General features: G+C 41.8%; 1 protein-coding gene across 3 annotated transcripts in view; it reads right to left on the bottom strand.

Annotated features, from left to right (window-relative positions):
- The window catches only part of LOC134206528 (uncharacterized), a 565,921-nt gene that overhangs the window by 287,749 nt on the left and 257,552 nt on the right, over positions 1-20,620 (bottom strand). For all 3 annotated transcript variants that reach the window (XM_062682251.1, XM_062682252.1, XM_062682250.1), the window contains one exon: positions 7,575-7,907. In XM_062682251.1, the coding sequence (XP_062538235.1) occupies positions 7,575-7,907 (333 nt within the window). The remainder of the gene's footprint in view (positions 1-7,574; positions 7,908-20,620) is intronic.

The following is a 20,620-nucleotide window of genomic DNA, read 5'->3' as shown; positions in this document are numbered from 1 at the left end:
AAGCCGGAAGGGTACGATGGGCAGGGCAGCTGCAAAAATGGTGTGCGCATCCGATCCGGCAGGTACGAGACGGTGTGAAGCGCAGCGAGCGAGATGGGCAGACCAGGTGCAAAACGACTTGGCGAGGGTGGGGCGTATTCGAGGATGGAGAGATGCGGCCTCGAACCGTGTATTGTGGCGTCAAATTGTTGATTAAGTGTTATCTGTTTAGATGTAGACTAAATAAATGAAAAAATGAAATGAAAATGTGATCACTCACGATCGTTTGTTGGCCCATATTGTGTACAATAATCGTCTTTATTAGAGAGACTTGCAGCCCTAGGCTGGCTCGTCTCTTATCTTTTTTGTGCTAATTGAAACGGTTAGGCTTGCTTAAAGTAAAAAAAAACACTGTAAGCTTTATTTGATTTTGCCATTTTATTTAAAAACAATTTTCCTTAATTTCTTGGAAAACTTTTCAAAATGGGAAACTGCAGTTTCTCAAATAAATAGGGGAACTGTTCCGTTCTCCATCTCACTGAACATATATTCATCTCATTGCAAAACAAAGAAATACAACACAAATCTCGTCGCTCCAAAAATCACAAAAATAAGAAACAAATCAAATTCATTTTGATTGCTTTGTTTTTGATGGGATGAAAATGGGAACTATGAAATGAAGTGCCGAACAGTTCTCCTAATTCAATATGCATGGAAATGAAAAAAAGAAATCTCCCATGCTACAAAATATAATGTGATTATATGAAATGATTTATTTAAAGCGATCAGCGATGATCGCACACAACATCGGTTGAAACAAATCTGTTCTAACTTCTTATGAAAATTGGAGAACGATCCATTATCAATTACTTTCTTACTAAAAATGCAGGCAAAACGCAAAGATCATTTGAAGTTACATATTCTCGTTGATTTTAATAATCAACATTCACACCGAAAAAATAAACCAACTTTTTTCACCGTGTATCAAGTGATTGCTGGTGCCATATGGCACAAATTAATTGAGGGTGCCCAAATAGGTTCTGAATCCTACACCAAATAGAGCTATGCATACAACTACTTGGCTGTTGTAGACAAGATGCAAATCGCAATAAAAACACATTTGCGGGATTTGACTAATGGACCAAAATCTTATAAGGAAACCTCGTCACATCTCGCTGAGGGCGAAACATTGGACGTTTCTCTCAGGGCACAGAGAGGTCAGTTATTTTAATTCGTTAATTGTTGTTTGAATTGTTTATTTTGTATGTTTGTAAAATTTTATTGTAACATGTCAAACCGTTGTATACATAGCTCTATTTTGCCAAGAAATGTTGATCCCATTTGGGCACCTCAATTAATTTGTGCCATGTGGCACCAGCAATATCAAGTCTGTGTCTGAGAATTCCTCTATTTATAATTAAGGAAACATTACACAATTTCACTCAAACATTTGTCACTAACATGTAAGATAAAATGAACCGTAACAACGTTCGCGGAACAACTTTCCAGCAGTCGACCGCCGGGTCCGGGCTCGATTTTTTCAATCTTCTCGCAATATTTCTTTGTTTAAAATGGTATCTCGGTCCTCACAGCTCTACTGTCAAAATTCTGCTTAGGTTATATTGAGCAAAAATATTTGACTTCTGTACCTTTCACGTCGATAGTGACCTTAAGGAACAATGAAAAACTATTGGATGCATAGTCTATGAATATGACGGAAGCTGCTTGTGTGAAATTATTTAATGATCATTCCATCAAAAAGAAGTCATTTTTGGCTGAGGTAATTTCTTCCCATTGACAATAATCTGGTAAGCCTATTTACAAGCAGCCCTGCCGTCCTGTTTAGTCACGCTTAGTCGACAACTAAGAAGCTTTCCCCTGAAGCAAAAATTTGTTTTGGTCTATTTTAGCTCATTAAAACTCAGATTCGCCTATATGGGTCTCAGTATGATAGTTACTATCAACTGTGTATACAAAAAATAGTAAACCAATCGGTTTACATGTTGTGCATCCGCGAATACGGCTTCGCATTGCCGGCGCCCCCATGAGTCGCAGTTGAGCGCTGATAGTTACTATCAACTCCCCCAAAGCTAACATGTTGTGCATCCACGAGTACGGCTTCGCACTGCCGGCGCCCCCGTGAGTCGCAGTTGAGCGCTAATAGTTACTATCAACTCCCCCAAAGCTAACATGTTGTGCATCCACGAGTATGGCTTCGCACTGCCGGCGCCCCCATGAGTCGCAGTTGAGCGCTGATAGTTACTATCAACTCCCCCAAAGCTAACATGTTGCGCATCCGCGAGTACGGCTTCGCACTGCCGGCGCCCCCATGAGTCGCAGTTGAGCGCTAATAGTTACTATCAACTCCCCCAAAGCTAACATGTTGCGCATCCGCGAGTACGGCTTCGCACTGCCGGCGCCCCCATGAGTCGCAGTTGAGCGCTAATAGTTACTATCAACTCCCCCAATGCTAACATGTTGTGCATCCACGAGTACTTACGGCTTCGCACTGCCGGCGCCCCCGTGAGTCGCAGTTGAGCGCTGATAGTTACTATCAACTCCCCCAAAGCTAACATGTTGTGCATCCACGAGTACGGCTTCGCACTGCCGGCGCCCCCGTGAGTCGCAGTTGAGCGCTAATAGTTACTATCAACTCCCCCAAAGCTAACATGTTGTGCATCCGCGAGTACGGCTTCGCATTGCCGGCGCCCCCGTGAGTCGCAGTTGAGCGCTAATAGTTACTATCAACTCCCCCAATGCTAACATGTTGTGCATCCACGAGTACGGCTTCGCACTGCCGGCGCCCCCGTGAGTCGCAGTTGAGCGCTGATAGTTACTATCAACTCCCCCAATGCTAACATGTTGTGCATCCACGAGTATGGCTTCGCACTGCCGGCGCCCCCATGAGTCGCAGTTGAGCGCTGATAGTTACTATCAACTCCCCCAAAGCTAACATGTTGCGCATCCGCGAGTACGGCTTCGCACTGCCGGCGCCCCCATGAGTCGCAGTTGAGCGCTAATAGTTACTATCAACTCCCCCAAAGCTAACATGTTGCGCATCCGCGAGTACGGCTTCGCACTGCCGGCGCCCCCGTGAGTCGCAGTTGAGCGCTAATAGTTACTATCAACTCCCCCAATGCTAACATGTTGTGCATCCACGAGTACGGCTTCGCACTGCCGGCGCCCCCGTGAGTCGCAGTTGAGCGCTGATAGTTACTATCAACTCCCCCAAAGCTAACATGTTGTGCATCCACGAGTACGGCTTCGCACTGCCGGCGCCCCGTGAGTCGCAGTTGAGCGCTAATAGTTACTATCAACTCCCCAAAGCTAACATGTTGCGCATCCGCGAGTACGGCTTCGCACTGCCGGCGCCCCGCGAGTCGCAGTTGAGCGCTAATAGTTACTATCAACTCCCCCAAAGCTAACATGTTGTGCATCCACGAGTACGGCTTCGCACTGCCGGCGCCCCCGTGAGTCGCAGTTGAGCGCTAATAGTTACTATCAACTCCCCCAAAGCTAACATGTTGTGCATCCGCGAGTACGGCTTCGCATTGCCGGCGCCCATATGGGTCTTGATTCTGCATTGAAAGTATTCTATCCAGCATCCCCTGAAAACATATTTTATTTTGGGATACTTGAGTCATACAGCCCTGCCGTCCTGTTTAGTCACGCTTAGTCGACAACTAAGAAGCTTTCCCCTGAAGCAAAAATTTGTTTTGGTCTATTTTAGCTCATTAAAACTCAAATTCGCCTATATGGGTCTCAGTATGATAGTTACTATCAACTGTGTATACAAAAAATAGTAAACCAATCGGTTTACATGTTGTGCATCCGCGAATACGGCTTCGCATTGCCGGCGCCCCCATGAGTCGCAGTTGAGCGCTGATAGTTACTATCAACTCCCCCAAAGCTAACATGTTGTGCATCCACGAGTACGGCTTCGCACTGCCGGCGCCCCCGTGAGTCGCAGTTGAGCGCTAATAGTTACTATCAACTCCCCCAAAGCTAACATGTTGTGCATCCACGAGTACGGCTTCGCACTGCCGGCGCCCCCGTGAGTCGCAGTTGAGCGCTAATAGTTACTATCAACTCCCCCAAAGCTAACATGTTGTGCATCCGCGAGTACAGCTTCGCATTGCCGGCGCCCATATGGGTCTTGATTCTGCATTGAAAGTATTCTATTGTTCATCTAAAATCGCATTCCAGCATCCCCTGAAAACATATTTTATTTTGGGATACTTGAGTCATTTACAAGTAACTTAGGGCTAGACGGCTATGTAGTCTGATGTGTTCAACGTTTCAACATTGAGTATGATGTCTTTCTCAGTGTAATAGCAAACATTTTTCCCTGAAGAAAACATCGAATGCGATGTCGAAAAATTTATTCTAATAAAATCTAAAGAATTAACACTACAGTCGATGCTAATAAGCTAAAGTAACATTAAAATTAAGGGGCCATCCTTAGCCGTGTGGTAAGACGCGCGGCTATAAAGCAAGACCATGCTGAGGTTAGCTGGATTCGATTCCCGGTGCTGGTCTAGGCAATTTTTGGATTGGAAATTTTCTCGACTTCCCTGGGCATAAAAGTATCATCGTGTTAGCCTCATGATAAACGAATACAAAAATGGTAACCTGGCTTAGAAACCTCTCAGTTAATAACTGTGGAAGTGCTTAATGAACACTAAGCTGCGAGGCGGCTAATAAGAAGAAGAAGAAGAAGAACATTAAGAAAAACCAAACCATATCCAACTTATTTAAAAATTAATGTCCCCATGAAGTAAATCGTGTTAGAATCCAATTTCAAAACTACATTAGGTTTTCAGGAGCACATATCTTCAAAAGCAAGCGATATGTAAATCAAAAACCACTTTTCATCTTTGCTCCGGTGCAGTAAGCATGAAAAAAATATTTTCAGATCTGCTGGGAGCTGTAAAGACCATTGTGGCAACCATTTTTGGATTCTTGATTTTTTATCAAAAAACTTTCCGAAATCTCCTCTAGATGTTCCTTATCCAACGTACCAAGAAGATATTTTACAAAATTCGCTACAAAAATCTTCATACTTTTTTCTCTACAGTCTAGAGCAGAGGTTCCCAAACTGTGGGTCGCGATCCCCAGGGGGGTCGTGGGCTGTTGAGTGGTGGGTCGCGAAAGACAAATTCCTAATTCATTATTTTGTTACTATTTTGTTCCACAAATCTATTCCATATTTTGAATTAGGATCTAACTAATGATTGGATGATATGGAAATGCTAATATCATCTTCCAAACTTGGACGTACATGTTCATGATAGCATTAGAGGCGAAAGTATAGAATTGATAGTTCCGTTAGGATACGGCAGGCATGAAGAATGTTTTTATAGGAGTCGATTTGAAAGCGAGCGGAGGGCAATATTTGTGATGGCACATATCGCACGACCTTCCTTCTGCCAAGCTCTTGAGCTTGTCCAAGTTTGGAAGATGATATTAGCATTTCCATATCATTGTAAATCGTTTAACTTCACGTAGAAGTAACACACACGAAATCATTAATTTAATGATTGGATGATTAAAGAACAACAATCCTGACGAGGTTTTTTTGTTATACGATATTCGGACAAGTAGAAAGAAGTCCTATACAATCCAAACGTAAGCCCCGAACCCAATCGAAAACCAATCCTAATCCAATCCTAATCCAATTCGAATCCAAACTAAATCAAATCCAAATCTATTTGAAATCCAATCCAATTCTAATTCAAATCCAATCCAAATCTAATTCAATCCAAATCCAATCCTAATCAAATCGAAATCCAATTAAAATTCAATCTGAATAAATTTTAAATCCAATCCAAATTCAATTCAAATTCCATCCGAATCCAATCCACATCCAATCCAAAAAATTGACGAATTTTTGACAAATACATTGATGGGATATAAAGCAATTTATTATAATTTGTCCAATCTAACACGAACTCATTTTTATCTAATTTCACAAAATCAATGCATCTGGTACCTGGTGGGTCGCAAACAATATGGGATTCTGTTAGGTGGGTCGCATATCCGAAAGATTGGGAACCTTTGGTCTAGAGTACACCAAATAAATAATGTTTCACTGATTTTGTTTGTTTGATGTGACTATGTGACTATGATTTTGTTTGTTTGAAAAATTGTGAAAAATCACCGCATGCCCGAAGTTGAGATAGCGTATATTCATGATGATTTGAAATATTGTCCTAGTCATAACTTTTCTCAAGGATTGCATACGGAAATAAATGAATTTATCTCAGTACTCAATCAGGTTGAAGAACCCTCGAAATCAGTTATGGTAAAAAACGAAAAATTCCCCTGTGGGCAACTTCAACAGTGATGCTACGTTGGCTTTATCGACACCAAAAACCACTAAAGCGAATGAATAACGATCGCTGCAATAAGCTAATGAGATCAACGAGTACCTACATGAACAACGCATCAAGCCACGCACTCGAGGCATTTTTTTTTGTGGTAACTACGACTTAATCAAAGATCTTAATCTATGTACCTACTTCGCTAGATAGGAAGAAACAGCCACAAAAAATAAAACAGTTCTAGCATTAACAGAACAGTTAAACTGATGCCAACGCGAAGTGGTGAGCGTTCACCGAAGGCCGCCAACAAACCTGCTCTAGTGTGTTGATAGCAAACCGACGATGACGGCCATCGTGCCCGCAGTACCAATTTGAGACCCCAATTAACACGAACCATCAAAGATCACCATCGTCAACGGCACAACAGACATGATCGCCGGTGGAACAAATCTTGACTCACTTCATTACCGCGCATTATTCCCATTATTCACGAGGTAGAGTATGAGTGTGAATTCGTCAAGAAAATAATTGGAAAATGGCAAAAACAGACCCTACGAATTGACATTTTATCGAAGTGTGCCGATCGGTGCACGATCGTGTTTCTCTTTCTTTTCTGCCGGAGCTGGTGATCGGTGATCTTTGGCTGATCTTCGAAGCTGATGCGCTTGTGATCGGAGAATGGCACACACGAACATGGGGTGGCGATAGTTTGATCACATAATCTTGCGCGACTGAGGGTCCCAAGATCCCTCACTACCTCTCTGATCGTGGCGAATCGCGAAGAAGAACGTGTGCGCGAGAAGCTAATCCGATCGATTCCATACAATCAGATCGCGGATCGCATGAGGTGGAGTGTGAAGTGGTAAAACACAGCGAGCGCATAGCGCAAGACACTGCGGCGGAGGTTATGCATCTGACTAACTGAGCCAGAAATAATCTTGGGGAGACCCGACGGGATTACGTCAGCATCTCCGTCGGAAGGGGGCGAAGGGACAGAGTGATCTCCAGAGGCCAACGAGCAGTTGTCAGTGCTGTAGTACCCTACCGAGCTGTTATATAAGACGATGGTTCTTCTATGACAAGGAAAGCGTGCACAAAAAATGCTAAATTGGATCTTGAGATTTGCGCGCGGGGGTATTGAAGCTTACCGCTCGCGGTTCCAGATTGGTAATTGACCTACTTAAGGGTCGATGGAGGTCGTTGAGCTTGTGATGAAAGTGTAGTTGTGAAACAACTCGTTTCATGGAATTAAGAACAAACTGGGGTACTCACATCATCGGTGAAATCGCCAAAGTGCTTCCGCTCTTCGTGCACCGTGCGCTCCTTGGTTTCCTCCCGGGAGACCTCCACCTCTTCCTTGATGTTCTTCAGCAGCCCATCGGGTCGGGCCACGATGGCACCGATTGTCTTTGGTTTGTTGCTATCGCCGCCGGTTGCCATCGTCGTCAACCCAGCCCCGCCACTTGCATCACTGACTAGGTTTTGCAGACCGCCAGCGCCATCGCCGGCAGCACCGCCGCCACCGATGGGAACCGGCTTCCCGTCGGAATCGACGGCCGCATTTTTGGTAACTTCTTCCTCCGTTGGGTCGCCCAGAGTGCGATGCTGGAAGAAAGGAAGAAACAAATGAAACCATTATTTGGACATTCAACTCGCAGCCCCTGTTTTGCAGATGGCAAATGATTAATGATTCTGACTGGTGATGGATTTCGCAGTTTGTTCCAGCTGATCAACCTTTGTTTTGATCACATGAAAAATATGTTGAACACATTTCGAAATATGCCAATGTTTTGACATATTCTGATTATATTATGGAAGGTTAAACATTAATATATCTGAACAACAAGTTTCATTTTTAAAAAAGTTCCCTACGACAAGCGATTAACTTAAACCTTAAAACAAGCAAAACTATCTGCGATCAGATGAATGATATATGTAAAGTATTTGAAGAAATGCAGGTTACATGTACACACCCCTCCACTGTCACTTTTGCATCGGCACGTTGCAGTTCAAAACATGTCGTGTCACTGATCTACAATTTCTCACGCCGGTTTAAATTTGTAAGCGTCTGCATAACTCCGTCAATAACAAATCCTGTGAAACTTACAATTCAGTGCAACATTCGCCTAATTTGGAAATTTAGACTCACAAGGATTATCCAATTATCATTTTTACAGGCAAATTTGTTTCCAGATGTTGTAATAAAAAAGACAACATCGACAAGGAGAAAACGATCAATACAGTTACACCCCTATGAAACTAAGCTCGAGAATTAAAAACAATTAAAATTCATCGTTTCGGTGACTGTTTGAGAAAACCATAAAGCTCGCACTAAAATCGATTTAGAGTGCGGCGCGAAATGAATTCACGATGAATCTATAACAAAGGTCGAAAGACAAAAGATCGAAAGGACAAAACTTCAAAAGGGACAAAAGGTCGAAGAGGATAAAAAAATCGAAAGGGACAAAATGTAGAAATGTGAATAAGAGAAAGAAAAAGAAGGAAGAAAAAGGATGAATGAGGGAAGAAGGAAAAAGGAATAAGAAAAAGGATGGAAGAATGAAGAAGAAGGAAGTAGATGAAAGGGAGAAGAAATTGGAAGAAGGAAAAAAGAAGGATGATTCGTACTACAGAGAAAGGAAGAATGAAGAATCCTGCTTGCTAACAATGAGCGTATGAGGCAGAAGCCGTGACACAAGGCCACAAGTGACACAAAGGCACTCAATACAGAATAAGGAAGTAGGAACGAAGAATAAAGAATGAGATAGAAGAAAGCAATGAGAATGAAGGAAAAAGAAACCGAAAACGGAAGGAAGAAAAACAAAGAAAAAAGAAGGACGGAGGAAGAAGACAGAAGGGAGAAAGAAGAAAGTAAAAGGAATAAGGAAGAGGAAAAAAGCTGCGAGGAAAAGAAAGAAAGAGGTAGGAAAAAGAAAGAAGAAAGAAGGAAGGAAAAATAAGGAAGTAGGAAAAGTAAAAGAAAAGAAGAAAGAGAGAAGAAAAAATAAGGAAGAAACAGAAAAAAGAAAGAAGAAAGAAGATGAAAAAAGGATGAAGGGAGAAGGTAAAAGGAAGAAGGAAGAAATAAGAGGGAAGAAGGGAGAAAGAAGGAAGAAGGCCAAAGAAATATATAGGATGTAGAAAGAAGGAAAAAAGAAGAGGGTAGAAGGAAAAAGAAAGAAGGGCGAAGTAAGAAAGAATACGGAGGAAGGAGAAGGGAAAAGGAAGAAGAGACAAGGAAGAAGAAAGAGGTAAGAAGAAAGCTGAAAGAAGAAAATAGAACAAAGAAGTTGGAAGAAGCAGGAATAAGAATTCCTTTTTCAATTTTTTGTTCGTTTTCAACCTTTTATCCCGTTCGATCTTTTGTCCCTTTTGATGTTTTGTCCTTTTAACCTTTTGTCCCTTTTAACCTTTTGTCTTTTTTGACCTTTTGTTCCTTCGACCTTTTGTCATTAGACCTTTTGTCCGTTTGACCTTTTGCCTGTAACACCTTTCTCCCCTTTTTTTACTGGGAGATATCAACGCCCACTACTCGACCTCGGGGTACAAGGTCCGACTCCCGCGCCGTGATGTTACCCTACTAAATGCTTTTGAGGAAGCAGAAATAGTTCCCCTTAACGATTCACCCACCTTTTTCAAAGCCCATTCGGGCATCGTTATTGACGTGACCACCATCAATCGGCCCCTCCTTTCCAGGCTAAAGTGGAAGGTTACTTCTGACCTCTATGGAAGCAACCAATTAGGGTTACTACCAACGCTACTCCCCCTACCCCTACCCTACTCCTCAAGAGGCCGCGATGGCGTTATGATACCACCGACTGGGAGTTTTTTGATAGCAGTATCCGATGCGCGTTGGTACGTTGGTACACGGTACCATGCTAACGCTTTCCGACTGCTCCAAAAACGTTCTCGACCCCACTACTAGTCTTTCCATTTCGCAGACCAGTTCTCGACCAGGACCAAAAGTCGTTATTTGGTGGTGGGACGAAACAAGTCGTACTATTCAGCCCGAGAAGCACACTTGTCACATATTAGTCACTGTGACTCATATGCGGCCAAATCCAGTCCCATTGAAGTTGCTGCAACCAAATCGATCTGAACTGTGCTACTAGGGAGGCCAGAAGGATAGTCCACCGAGTGCATAGGAGTCTTCCCTCTGGGCACCCAAAAAAGGTGAGTGCATTGGAAAATTACAAACAACACTGTAAGATGCAAGACGCAAAAAAAACAGTCGAAGGGTTTTTTGACTACCTAAATCCGACATTTAGGTAGAAAAAAGAAAGATGGAAAAAGAAAAATGGAAAAACTGAAAAAGAAGAATGAATAAGATGGAAAGAAGAACCAAGAAGGAAGGAGCAAAAAGGAAAAAGGAAGAAAGAAAAAAAAAGAAATAATAAAGAAGAAGTGAAGAAGAAGAAAAGAAAAAAAAATGTGTAAAGAAAAGATAAGGATGAAGGAGGAAGATTGAAGGAAGAAAAATGAACGAAGAAAAAGTAAGAGAAAAGGAAAAGAAAGGTGGAAGAAGAAATAAAGGAGAAAAAATAAATAAGAGAAGACGTAAGACTTAAGCAAATAGAAAAATTAAGAAGAAACAAGGAAGGAGGAAAAAAGATGAGTTGACAAAATCGGAATAATTTTCTTTTACAATTTTTAAAATATATTGCTGGGGAAATGTTAGGTTTCAGGTTCTAACATTTTTAAATGCTTTAAATGCCCATAAACCACGTGAACATGCTAGTAGGACAAGGGCTAGTGAAAAGAGACCAAAGTTATCATACATAGGAAATGTATATTGACCATCAATGGTGACTGGTTGAGGTTCCTGTCAAGTAAGGAGTGCATAAAAAAAAACCTCCATACCATGTAACGCAAAAATCTACCATTTTCAATCCTTAATCTTTCATTGTCCCGCTTTTTCAATGAAATCTCAAAAAATGTATATGAGTAGTCACACTTTAAGAAACCTTCTCCCGCCCACTAAAAGCATGACATAATGTATTAACGTTTCCTAACATAGGGTGACATCCGTTGATAATATAAAAATGAATTTGACAATACTTGACCTCCTTATCCCTTTCGGTTGTGACAAATCACAGAAGGCTAGGTCCGTAGTTTCTTCTTGATGTTGACTACCCAGGAAAAATGGGGGTCTGCAGTAGCCTTGCGAGCGAAGGCGTAGGTTTGCCAATCCGGAGATGGCGAGTTCGATTCTCGGTCCAGTCTAGGATGTTTTCGGGTGGGAAACATTCTCGACACCCTGGGCATAGTGTATTCATTGTACTTGCCACACAAGATACAACTCATGCAATGGCGGACATAGAAAAGCTTTCAATTAATAACTGAGGAAATGTTAATCGAATACTAAGTTGCAAAGCAGGCCAAGTTCCAGTTGGAATGTAGAGCCATTGAAGAAGAAGAAGAAGAATAACCCAGGAAAAATATTGGAGGTCAAGTATGACTATGCCCTGATAACCCAGATATCCTAAACCTTTGGAAGGTTTTGCTTCTGACAGCAGATAGCCTTGAGATTATAGGCGTAGGATTGTCAATCTGGGAATGGTGAGTTAGATCCGGTCCCGTCTAGGATGTTTTCGGGTATTCTGTGTACTTGCTCCACAAGATACATACTCATGCAAAGGCTGGCATACAAAAGCTTTCAAATAACTGAGGAAATGCTAATATAATACTAAATTAAAAAACTGGCCAAGTTTCAGTTGGAATGTAGAGCCATAGAAAAAGAAGAAAAAGAAGAAGATATCCAAGGTCCTCTAAAATTATCTTTAGTTAGGATCAAGATATCTGCTAGATGAACAATAACTAATGAGGTGTTTGTGTTGAGCAATTTAGCTGCGACTTTTTTGTTGAGGCATATAACAGACTTGGATGATCACATTAAACAATACGACTTCCAGGGTATTTTAGCCAGCCTTTAAGGCCTGCAATGGATAGTACAAGTGTTGATTGAAGTCATAGACTCACTGGTATATCATATTTAACATCATTCATAAGTTGGATCATAGGATAGGTCAAAGTCGTTTTGAAAATTTGGTATTGAAATGAACTGCGATCCAGGGCGTTTTTAATAGATGTAATACAGTCGGTACCGAGATGTCGAACAGAAGTTCTTTGACTACCCTCTTCTTCTTATTGGCATTACATCCCCACACTGGGACAGAGCCGCCTCGCAGCTTCCACAGTTATTAACTGCGCGGTTTCTAAGCCAGGTTACCATTTTTGCATTCGTATATCATGAGGCTAACACGATGATACTTTTATGCCCAGGGCAGTCGAGACAATTTCCAAACCGAAAATTACCTAGATCGGCACTGGAAATCGAACCCAGCCACCCTCAGGATGGTCTTGCTTTGTAGCCGCGCGTCTTACCGCACGCCTAAGGAGGGCGCCTTGAACTATCAGAGTAACCGTGGAAATATTTTAGTATAACGTCATTTGTTTCAACGTGTTCAGTCCGCATGGCGGACTGAAAGATGAAATTCTTAACCACTAACAGCATGCGCCTTCAAATCATCGTTGGATGCAATCGACGCTCAGAACGACGATGGGAACATAAACAACAACAGCAGCACCTACACGACGTCTATCCATCAAGCGAAGCAGCACCCGTCGCCGACGACGCGAGAGAGTGAGTGTCAGCATATCATCGACGCGACGCCGCGGTGAGTACCACTGAATGCGAGAGATGTGTCACCGTGCAGTGGCGCGCAAGGGCAATCGTCATCATCAATCATCATTGTCATCATCGATAACGTACGCGGTACGCCTGGAATACTCCACGTGCTGCGTGATGTTTCTGGAATGCGCGTCAAAGGGATATAAATAAGCGCGCTCGTCGTGCAGTAAAGTCAGTATAATAATGAAATGAAGCCTGGCGAAAGGCAAGTGAAGTATTAGTATTGAATTTGAATTTGACCTGGCTAAAGGTAGTGATAAGTAGTGATAGCATAGTTAAGAAGTTTAGCCTGGCGAAAGGCAAGTGAGTTTAAGTATTATAAGACCCGGCAAACGGTCTAATGAAGTGTAATTAGTGAAAGAGAAAATGCTAATAAATCTAGTGTAAAGTTAATTTCGTCCGTGGTTTCGTTTCAAAGCCTGAAGTCCGCCCACATAGTACCGTGGTGCTCTAGGATGAGCATTTCCCTTCCGTAAAGTGTTTAGTGTTTTGAGTGAAATTGAGGTGCTGCCAGTCGAGCGAGACTGGTCCAGTCCACCACCATCGAGGTGAAGTCACAGGGACTTCACAGCCTGAGGGCCATCCAGGGAAGGAGTCACCTAGCACTCCTGCTCCCACCCGGCTTCGTCACTGCGGGACGCGAGCAACAATCCCTATCCACAGATCTGCTTCCACAATCCACACCATCCAAGAACCACCTATACAGTCCACTTTTGAGAAATCCAACACAACGATATTGAGTCTTAGAACATCAACTCCACTGTCCGCTGACAGTAGCTTGTAAAAGAATTACAAGAAAAAAGAAAAAAAAAGCTCGATGGAACTGGAATGATGCACGGATATATCATTTAGAACTTGGTTCATCTCATGTTCGGAACTCTCCGTTTTGGAGAACAGAACAGGCCTGTAGTAGCTTGTAGAAATAATGAGTGAAATCCTATCGGCTCAATTGACCTGCTGAGATGTTCAACGATGCACGAATACGTCGTTCAGGGCTTGGTTGAACGGATATATCCATGTTCCAAACTTCAGGACGTTTTGGAGACCCTGAAATAGTATACGTTTATTCAAAACTAGATCAATTTATGACTTAGATAATAGATCTTTTTGGAGATATATCTCAGAAGAGCCAGGAGCTACCATTTCCTTGATCTTTATTCAACAACCGCGTTTGTACCTGTCGGTAGATTTCCAAGCTCTCAGCAACATCAAGTTTCCACGGAGAAGAGACATTTCTTGAAATTTTAATGTTTGATGTCGTAATTGAATGATATTCCTGATATACATGTTCAGCTACCTTAGATCTAAACTCATAATTTAATCCCTTATCAGTTTCCCTCTTAGCCTTACTTACTTCTGCAGTATGATCTTTGAACCTGACATCTAACGATCTTTTTGTTTGACCTACATATACTTTATCACACTGTGAACAATTAATTTGATAAACCTCTGCCTTATTTAACATTTCTACTCTATCCGTTGTAGAGCCCAACAGTGCCTTTCAGTTGATTGCTTCTGCTGGAGAATACTAAATCGATGCCGAATTTCCTCAGTCGATGGCGTAGCTGGTGGGTGATGTGTTGATCATAAGGGACCGATACCCTCCTCAGCGGTTCATCGATCGGTGTCAGTTTGCTTTTCCGTAGGTTCCTCTGCTTATTGTTGATGATTGCTTGTATTGTTCTTTCCTTGTATCCGTTAATCTTCGCTGTTTCCATGATTTGTTGTAGCTCCTTCGTTTTTCCTTCTTCGCTCAGGGGGATCGTCTGCATCCTGTGGATCATTTGATGAAAAGTTGCCATTTCATGCTGATACGAATGATTTGATGTGTATGGGATGACTCTCATGGTGTTGGTGGGCTTCCTGTAAATTTTGAAGTCTAATGTTGCATTTGTTCCCTTGATAATCAGTAGATCCAAGAAAGGTAATTTACTTTCCTTTTCCTCCGCGTGGGTGAATTTGATGTCTTTATGCACGTTGTTTATCGCTTCCAGAATCCTGGGTAGATCTTTCCGGTTGATAATGCTGAAAATGTCGTCCACGTATCTCCACAACTTCTCGGGTAGCGGATTTCCCATAGGTGCACCCTTCGTTTGTTTGTAGAAGCTCCCACGGAATGTGAAGTAGTTCTCATTCATGCATAATCTTGCAAGCTTGAGATGCATCTTTACTTTTCCTCGGCATGCTGTATCCGTCCTTTGTGCTAGTAGCCAATCATCCAAAAGATTCAGAGCATCCTTCACTGGAACGCTTGGGAACAATGCCGCTACGTCGAATGATACCATGACGTCCTCTTCTCCGATGTTTCCTGATTCCAATATCCTCTTGGTGAACTCCTGGGTGTTTACAACTGATCTGCTGGGGAACGGCTTCGGCATACTCTGGAACTCCTTGACTAACCACTTGGCCAAGTTTTGTGTAGGGGATCCCACTGATGAAACTACTTCTCGCATCTCTGTACCTGCCTTATGTATCTTTGGTAGTCCTTTGATCCTTGGTAACACATTTTAACGTCATTTTAACCCGGGTTTCTCCGATGATCGTCTTGCATTCCTTTATCGTTTTATCCGTAAGTCTGATTAGTCCAGGTAGTGGGTCCACTCTTAAATGCCTGTATGGTCCTCCGTTGATTTTTGTCGTTATCTGTTCATCGTAGCCCTCTTTGTCCATTATCACCACTGCGTTTCCTTTGTCCGCCTTCATATAGTAAGCTGGTTTCTCCTTCAACTCCTTAAAAATCCTCCTCTTGTCTTTGTTCGATATCCCATGCTGTCCTGCTTTGATGGCGTTTGCTACGATGTTTCTCACACTATTCTGGTCCCGTTGATCAACATTTCGTGAAATCGCTGTCTCAATATCCACGATTATCTGCTCTAGGGTGAGGTTCTTTAAGGTGATTATACAATTAATCAGTGATGAATTTCGAATTAACCACATGTTTTTTTTTTATTTCCAGTTCAAAATCCGTACACTTAAGCATCCCATTTCCACCGTAGACGGATTTCGAATCAATGGATCAAAATCCGAACAGCTATTTTTCAATTAAGTATTTAAATTAAAACAGACTGATTGACTAAACTACCACTGTAAATAGTTCAATACGCATCTTGAGAAGCGATCCCTTAGATTTGTATTCCATTTATCTTACTTTATGATTCGCAGGTTAAACATAAAACACAGTTACTTTTTGTGGTATTATTCTCTACATAAATACAAATGGCGCCAATCTCATCGCGTTTGGAGGGTGGCGATTTGTTTTTGATTAATTTGGTTTCAATTTCAAAGCCTACTGATCTTTTCACTTTGCTTTGAAATCTTACTGTCAAGTAAATGAACAGGATTAGATAAATTATTCATACATTAATTATTTCGGGATCATTTTACAAGGCTCTCTTAGATGCGAAAAATTTCTCCGCAGTACAAATAGCACGTGCTATCCAAGTATTCACCGTCGGAATGCACGACGTAGTGACAAAATTTAAAAAAAAAACATCAAAGTAGCTTTTTTCTGGAGGTATGTTTTTCTTAGGTGACTATAGGGCACTGCACGGTGCTTAGGTGCCCCTATAGGGAACCGCACGGAAGAATCTCTTTCTCTTTCGTTCTTCATGAAAATTGACGTTTACTGGCCTTGTTGTTTTCTGATTTCTTTGCAGCGAAAAATAGACAAAGCAGACCGTGCAGTGCCCTATACTTGATAAGGGGTTATGTAAATCAAGGTAGCTTTGACTTCAAAATTGTTTCGTGATCTGCCAAACATTTGTATTTGTTGTTTATATTTCTAAACCAAGATAAGTTTGTTCGGGTAATTATCCTTACTCTTAGTTAACTCATATATATTAGATTTTCTGATGCAGCTGAAGTTGACGGGGACGGGATTAAATATCAAAGGAATAAGCTGTGATACACCACTTTCCTAATATTTTTTTTTACCATTTATCTAGTGTACCTCTACCAAATCTATAACTGTTACATTTTCCACTTCTATCATTATTTGATGGAATAGTTTCTGTCTGTACATATCCTCAAATAAGACGTCAAACTTTAGGTGCCCAATGATTTTGAAAGGGCCCAACTCGCAGGACTCTTGACGGAAAACAGCAAAAATGTCCATTCCCATGTGTGAACTTTTCCTTCTAAATTTGAAGTATGTACATGAGGTCCAAAATCCTATTAAGTATTAACCTTTCAGTTCCCAACGTCTGTTTTTAGGGGTTGTAAAAAATCTAAACTGCTGTAAAAATCGCATTTCTTGACCGATTCTTTCGCAACAAGTTGCATTCCATCCGGATGGATCCCAATTTCTACTAGTTTCGAGGCTATCCACAGTACGGTTCCAGAATTATTCGAAAATCCGTTGGGGTCAGTTGTCCCCGAAAACGAGGCCATTTTCAAAATAAAGTCAAAACAGGTCGTGCGACACCTCAAACCTCATGATTTCACAAAGCAATGATTGGAATGATATTTTTAGGGTTCCTGACCCACACGGATTCAACCTGGCCACATCGGCCACAATCCGGGGACCAACGGAATGGCCAATTTCTAAATTGATTCAAAATAGGTCGTGCGACACCTCAAACTTCATGATTTTACAAAGCAATGATGCGAATGATATTTTTGGGGTTCCTGGCCCACTGATTCAATCCGGCCACATCGGTCACAATCCGGAAACCAACGGAATGGCCATTTTCAAAATTGATTCAAAATAGGTCGTGCGACACCTCAAACTTCATGATTTTCCAAGCAATGATGGGAATGATATTTTTAGGGTTCCTGGCCCACTCGGATTCAATCCGGCCACATCGGTCACTATCCGGGGACCTACGGGATGGCCATTTTCTAAATTTATTCAAAATAGGTCATGTGACACCTCAAACTTCATGATTTTACAAAGCAATTATGGGAATGATACAAGGGCGTAGCCAGAGTGGGCAGGTTGGGGCAAAGCAACTCGAAAAGTTTCGGGCTCAAGAATTCTGCCCGAATTCATGAGGAAATTCCGTCAAGATTTCTTTTCTTCTCCAATTTTTCCTTCTAGACATTTCTTTGGCTATCCTTCCAGAAAAATCTCCGGCATTTCCTTCAGTAATACATTCGTGAGTTCCTTCAAGAATACAAACGGAATTTCCATCCAAAATTCCGCTAGTAGTTTCTTCAGAAATTTATGACGGAAATCCTCCGATATCGCTCCACAATTTCACTAGTAAATCTATAAGAAATCCCTTCGGAAATTCTTCTAAGAACTTCTCCGGGCATTCCTCCAGGAACTCTTCCTTTAATTCCTCCAGGATAACTTTCAGGAGTTTTTCCGGTAATACCTCCATAAATCTAATAGCGAAATCCTCTAGGATTTCATTCTGGAATTATTTCCGCTATTACTTCAGAATATCCTTCAAAAATTCATCTAAAAATTTCTTTAGAAATTTATCCAGGAATTCGTCCATATATTTCCTCGGAAATTCTTCCAGGTATTTTCCCGGGAATTGCTTCAGGTACTTCTCCATGAATTCCTTCAGGAATTTCTCCCGAAATTTTTCCGCGGAATTGTCCTGGAATGCATTTCCGGACTTCACTAGAAAATCACTCCAGAATTTCATTCGGATATTAATTTGAGAGTTCGTCCAAGATATCTTTCAAGAATTCTTCCAAGTATTTCTTCAGAACTATCTCATCTGGGAATTTCTGCAATAATTTCTCCTGGTATTTTCCCGGGAATTCCGGAAGATATTTATACAGAAATTCCTTCATGAACTTCTCCAAGAATTAATTCAGGACTTCCTTGTGGAAGTGCTTCTTCTTCCGGAAGTGCTTGTGGGTACTCCTTCAGGAGTTTTTCCAAGAGTTCTTCTGGGAATCCCTCCAAGAACTTCACAGGGGAATCCAGGAGGATATATGGCAGGAATTTCACGGGAAATGGGATTTCGGAAGTTCTTCTAGAAATTCAATTCCGGGTATTCCAACGACTGTTCCTCTGAAAATATCTCCGGGAGTCCCAGCAGTAGCTCCTCCGGGAATTCATTCAGGTTCTTTTTAGAATTTATCTACAAAATCCTCCAGAAGTTCATCGGAGAATTTCTCTGGGAGATCTTTTGAGAACTCTTTCAGGAGTTCCTCCTGGAATTCTTACGGAAGTTCATCCAAGAGTTCTTACGAGAGTTACTTTAGAAATCCTTCCTGTAGCTCTTTAAGAAATTTCTTCAGAAGTTCCACTGGAAGTTCCTCCGGAATATCCTCTGATAATTTCTCCGGAAATTCCTCCAGAAATACCTTCAGGAGCTTCTCCAGAAATTACTCCAGGAGTTCCTTCTTGGGGAACACTCGGGGAACTGCCATAGAAGCTTCCGGAGGAATGCTCATAGAAACTGCCGATGGATCTCCCGGAGGAATTCTCGTAGTAATTGCCGAAGAGCTCCCGTAAGAGCTCCCGGGGGAATTTCAGGAGGAACTCCTAGCAGAATTCCTAGAGGGACTTCCAGAGAAACTATTGGAAGAACTTTGGGAGGAATTTCCAGCTAAATTTCTGAAGAAGGACTAAATGATTTCCTGAAAAAAGCCTGCATGATTTCCTAGAAGAGCTACCGGTGGAACTCCCGGAGGCATTCTTGAAATAACTTCCGGAGGAATTTCTGAAAAAGCCAGTGAAACTACCAGAAGAATGCTCGAAAACATTCTTGGATATTTCATTTTATACACAAATATCGTCTAGCTGAAACCTTTCTAGGCGTATGTAGCTGAGCTGGATCATCATCATCATCAGAGGACCTCCTGGAGATTACCTTCAGGAGCTCCCAGAAAAATTCTCGGTAGAGCTTCTGGAGGATTTTCTATATAAATGAATTCCATAAAGAAAGCTTGAAGTCCCGGAGGAAATTCTGGAGAAATTCCTGGAAGAGGAACCCCCGTAGGATCTGCCGATAGAACTACCGGAATAATTCCCGGAGCAAACCCTGCAGGAACTCTTTGAGGAACTGCCGGTGGAATTCCCGGAGGAACTCCAAGAGGAACTTTCAGAAAAACTCCTGGAGGATGTCCCAGTAGAAATCTTGAAGTTTCCACCGGAATTCTATCAGGATTTCTTTGGGAATTAATCTAGGAATTCCTCCGAAAATTCCATTGTTGATTTCATTTACGGTATAATTTCTGTATAAATTTTCGGTGGAATTCCTGGGTCCCTGGATTGTGAGCGATGTGTTCGGATTCAATCCGAGTGGGCCAGGAATCCTAAAAATATCATTCTCATCATTGCTTTGTGAAATCATGAAGTTTGAAGTGTCACACGACCTATTTTGAATCAATTTTGAAAATGGCCATTCCGTAGGTCCTCCGGATTGTGGCCGGATTGGATTCGAGTGGGCCAGGAACCCTAAAAATATCATTCCCATCATTGCTTTGTAAAATCATGAAGTTTGAGGTGTCGCACGACCTATTTTGAATCAATTTTCAAAATGGCCATTCCATAGGTCCCCGGATTGTGACCGATGTGGCCGGATTGAATCCGAGTGGGCCAGGAACCCTAAAAATATCATTCCCATCATTGTTTTGTAAAATCATGAAGTTTGAGATGTCGTACGACCTGTTTTGACTTAAAATTGTAAATGGCCACTTATTCCGGGGACAACTGACCCCA

This window comes from Armigeres subalbatus, chromosome 1, assembly GCF_024139115.2.
Source record: "Armigeres subalbatus isolate Guangzhou_Male chromosome 1, GZ_Asu_2, whole genome shotgun sequence".
NCBI classification, from domain to species: domain Eukaryota; kingdom Metazoa; phylum Arthropoda; class Insecta; order Diptera; family Culicidae; genus Armigeres; species Armigeres subalbatus.
The sequence above is the reverse complement of the archived record's forward strand: the minus strand, read 5'-3'. Positions and strand labels throughout refer to the sequence as shown.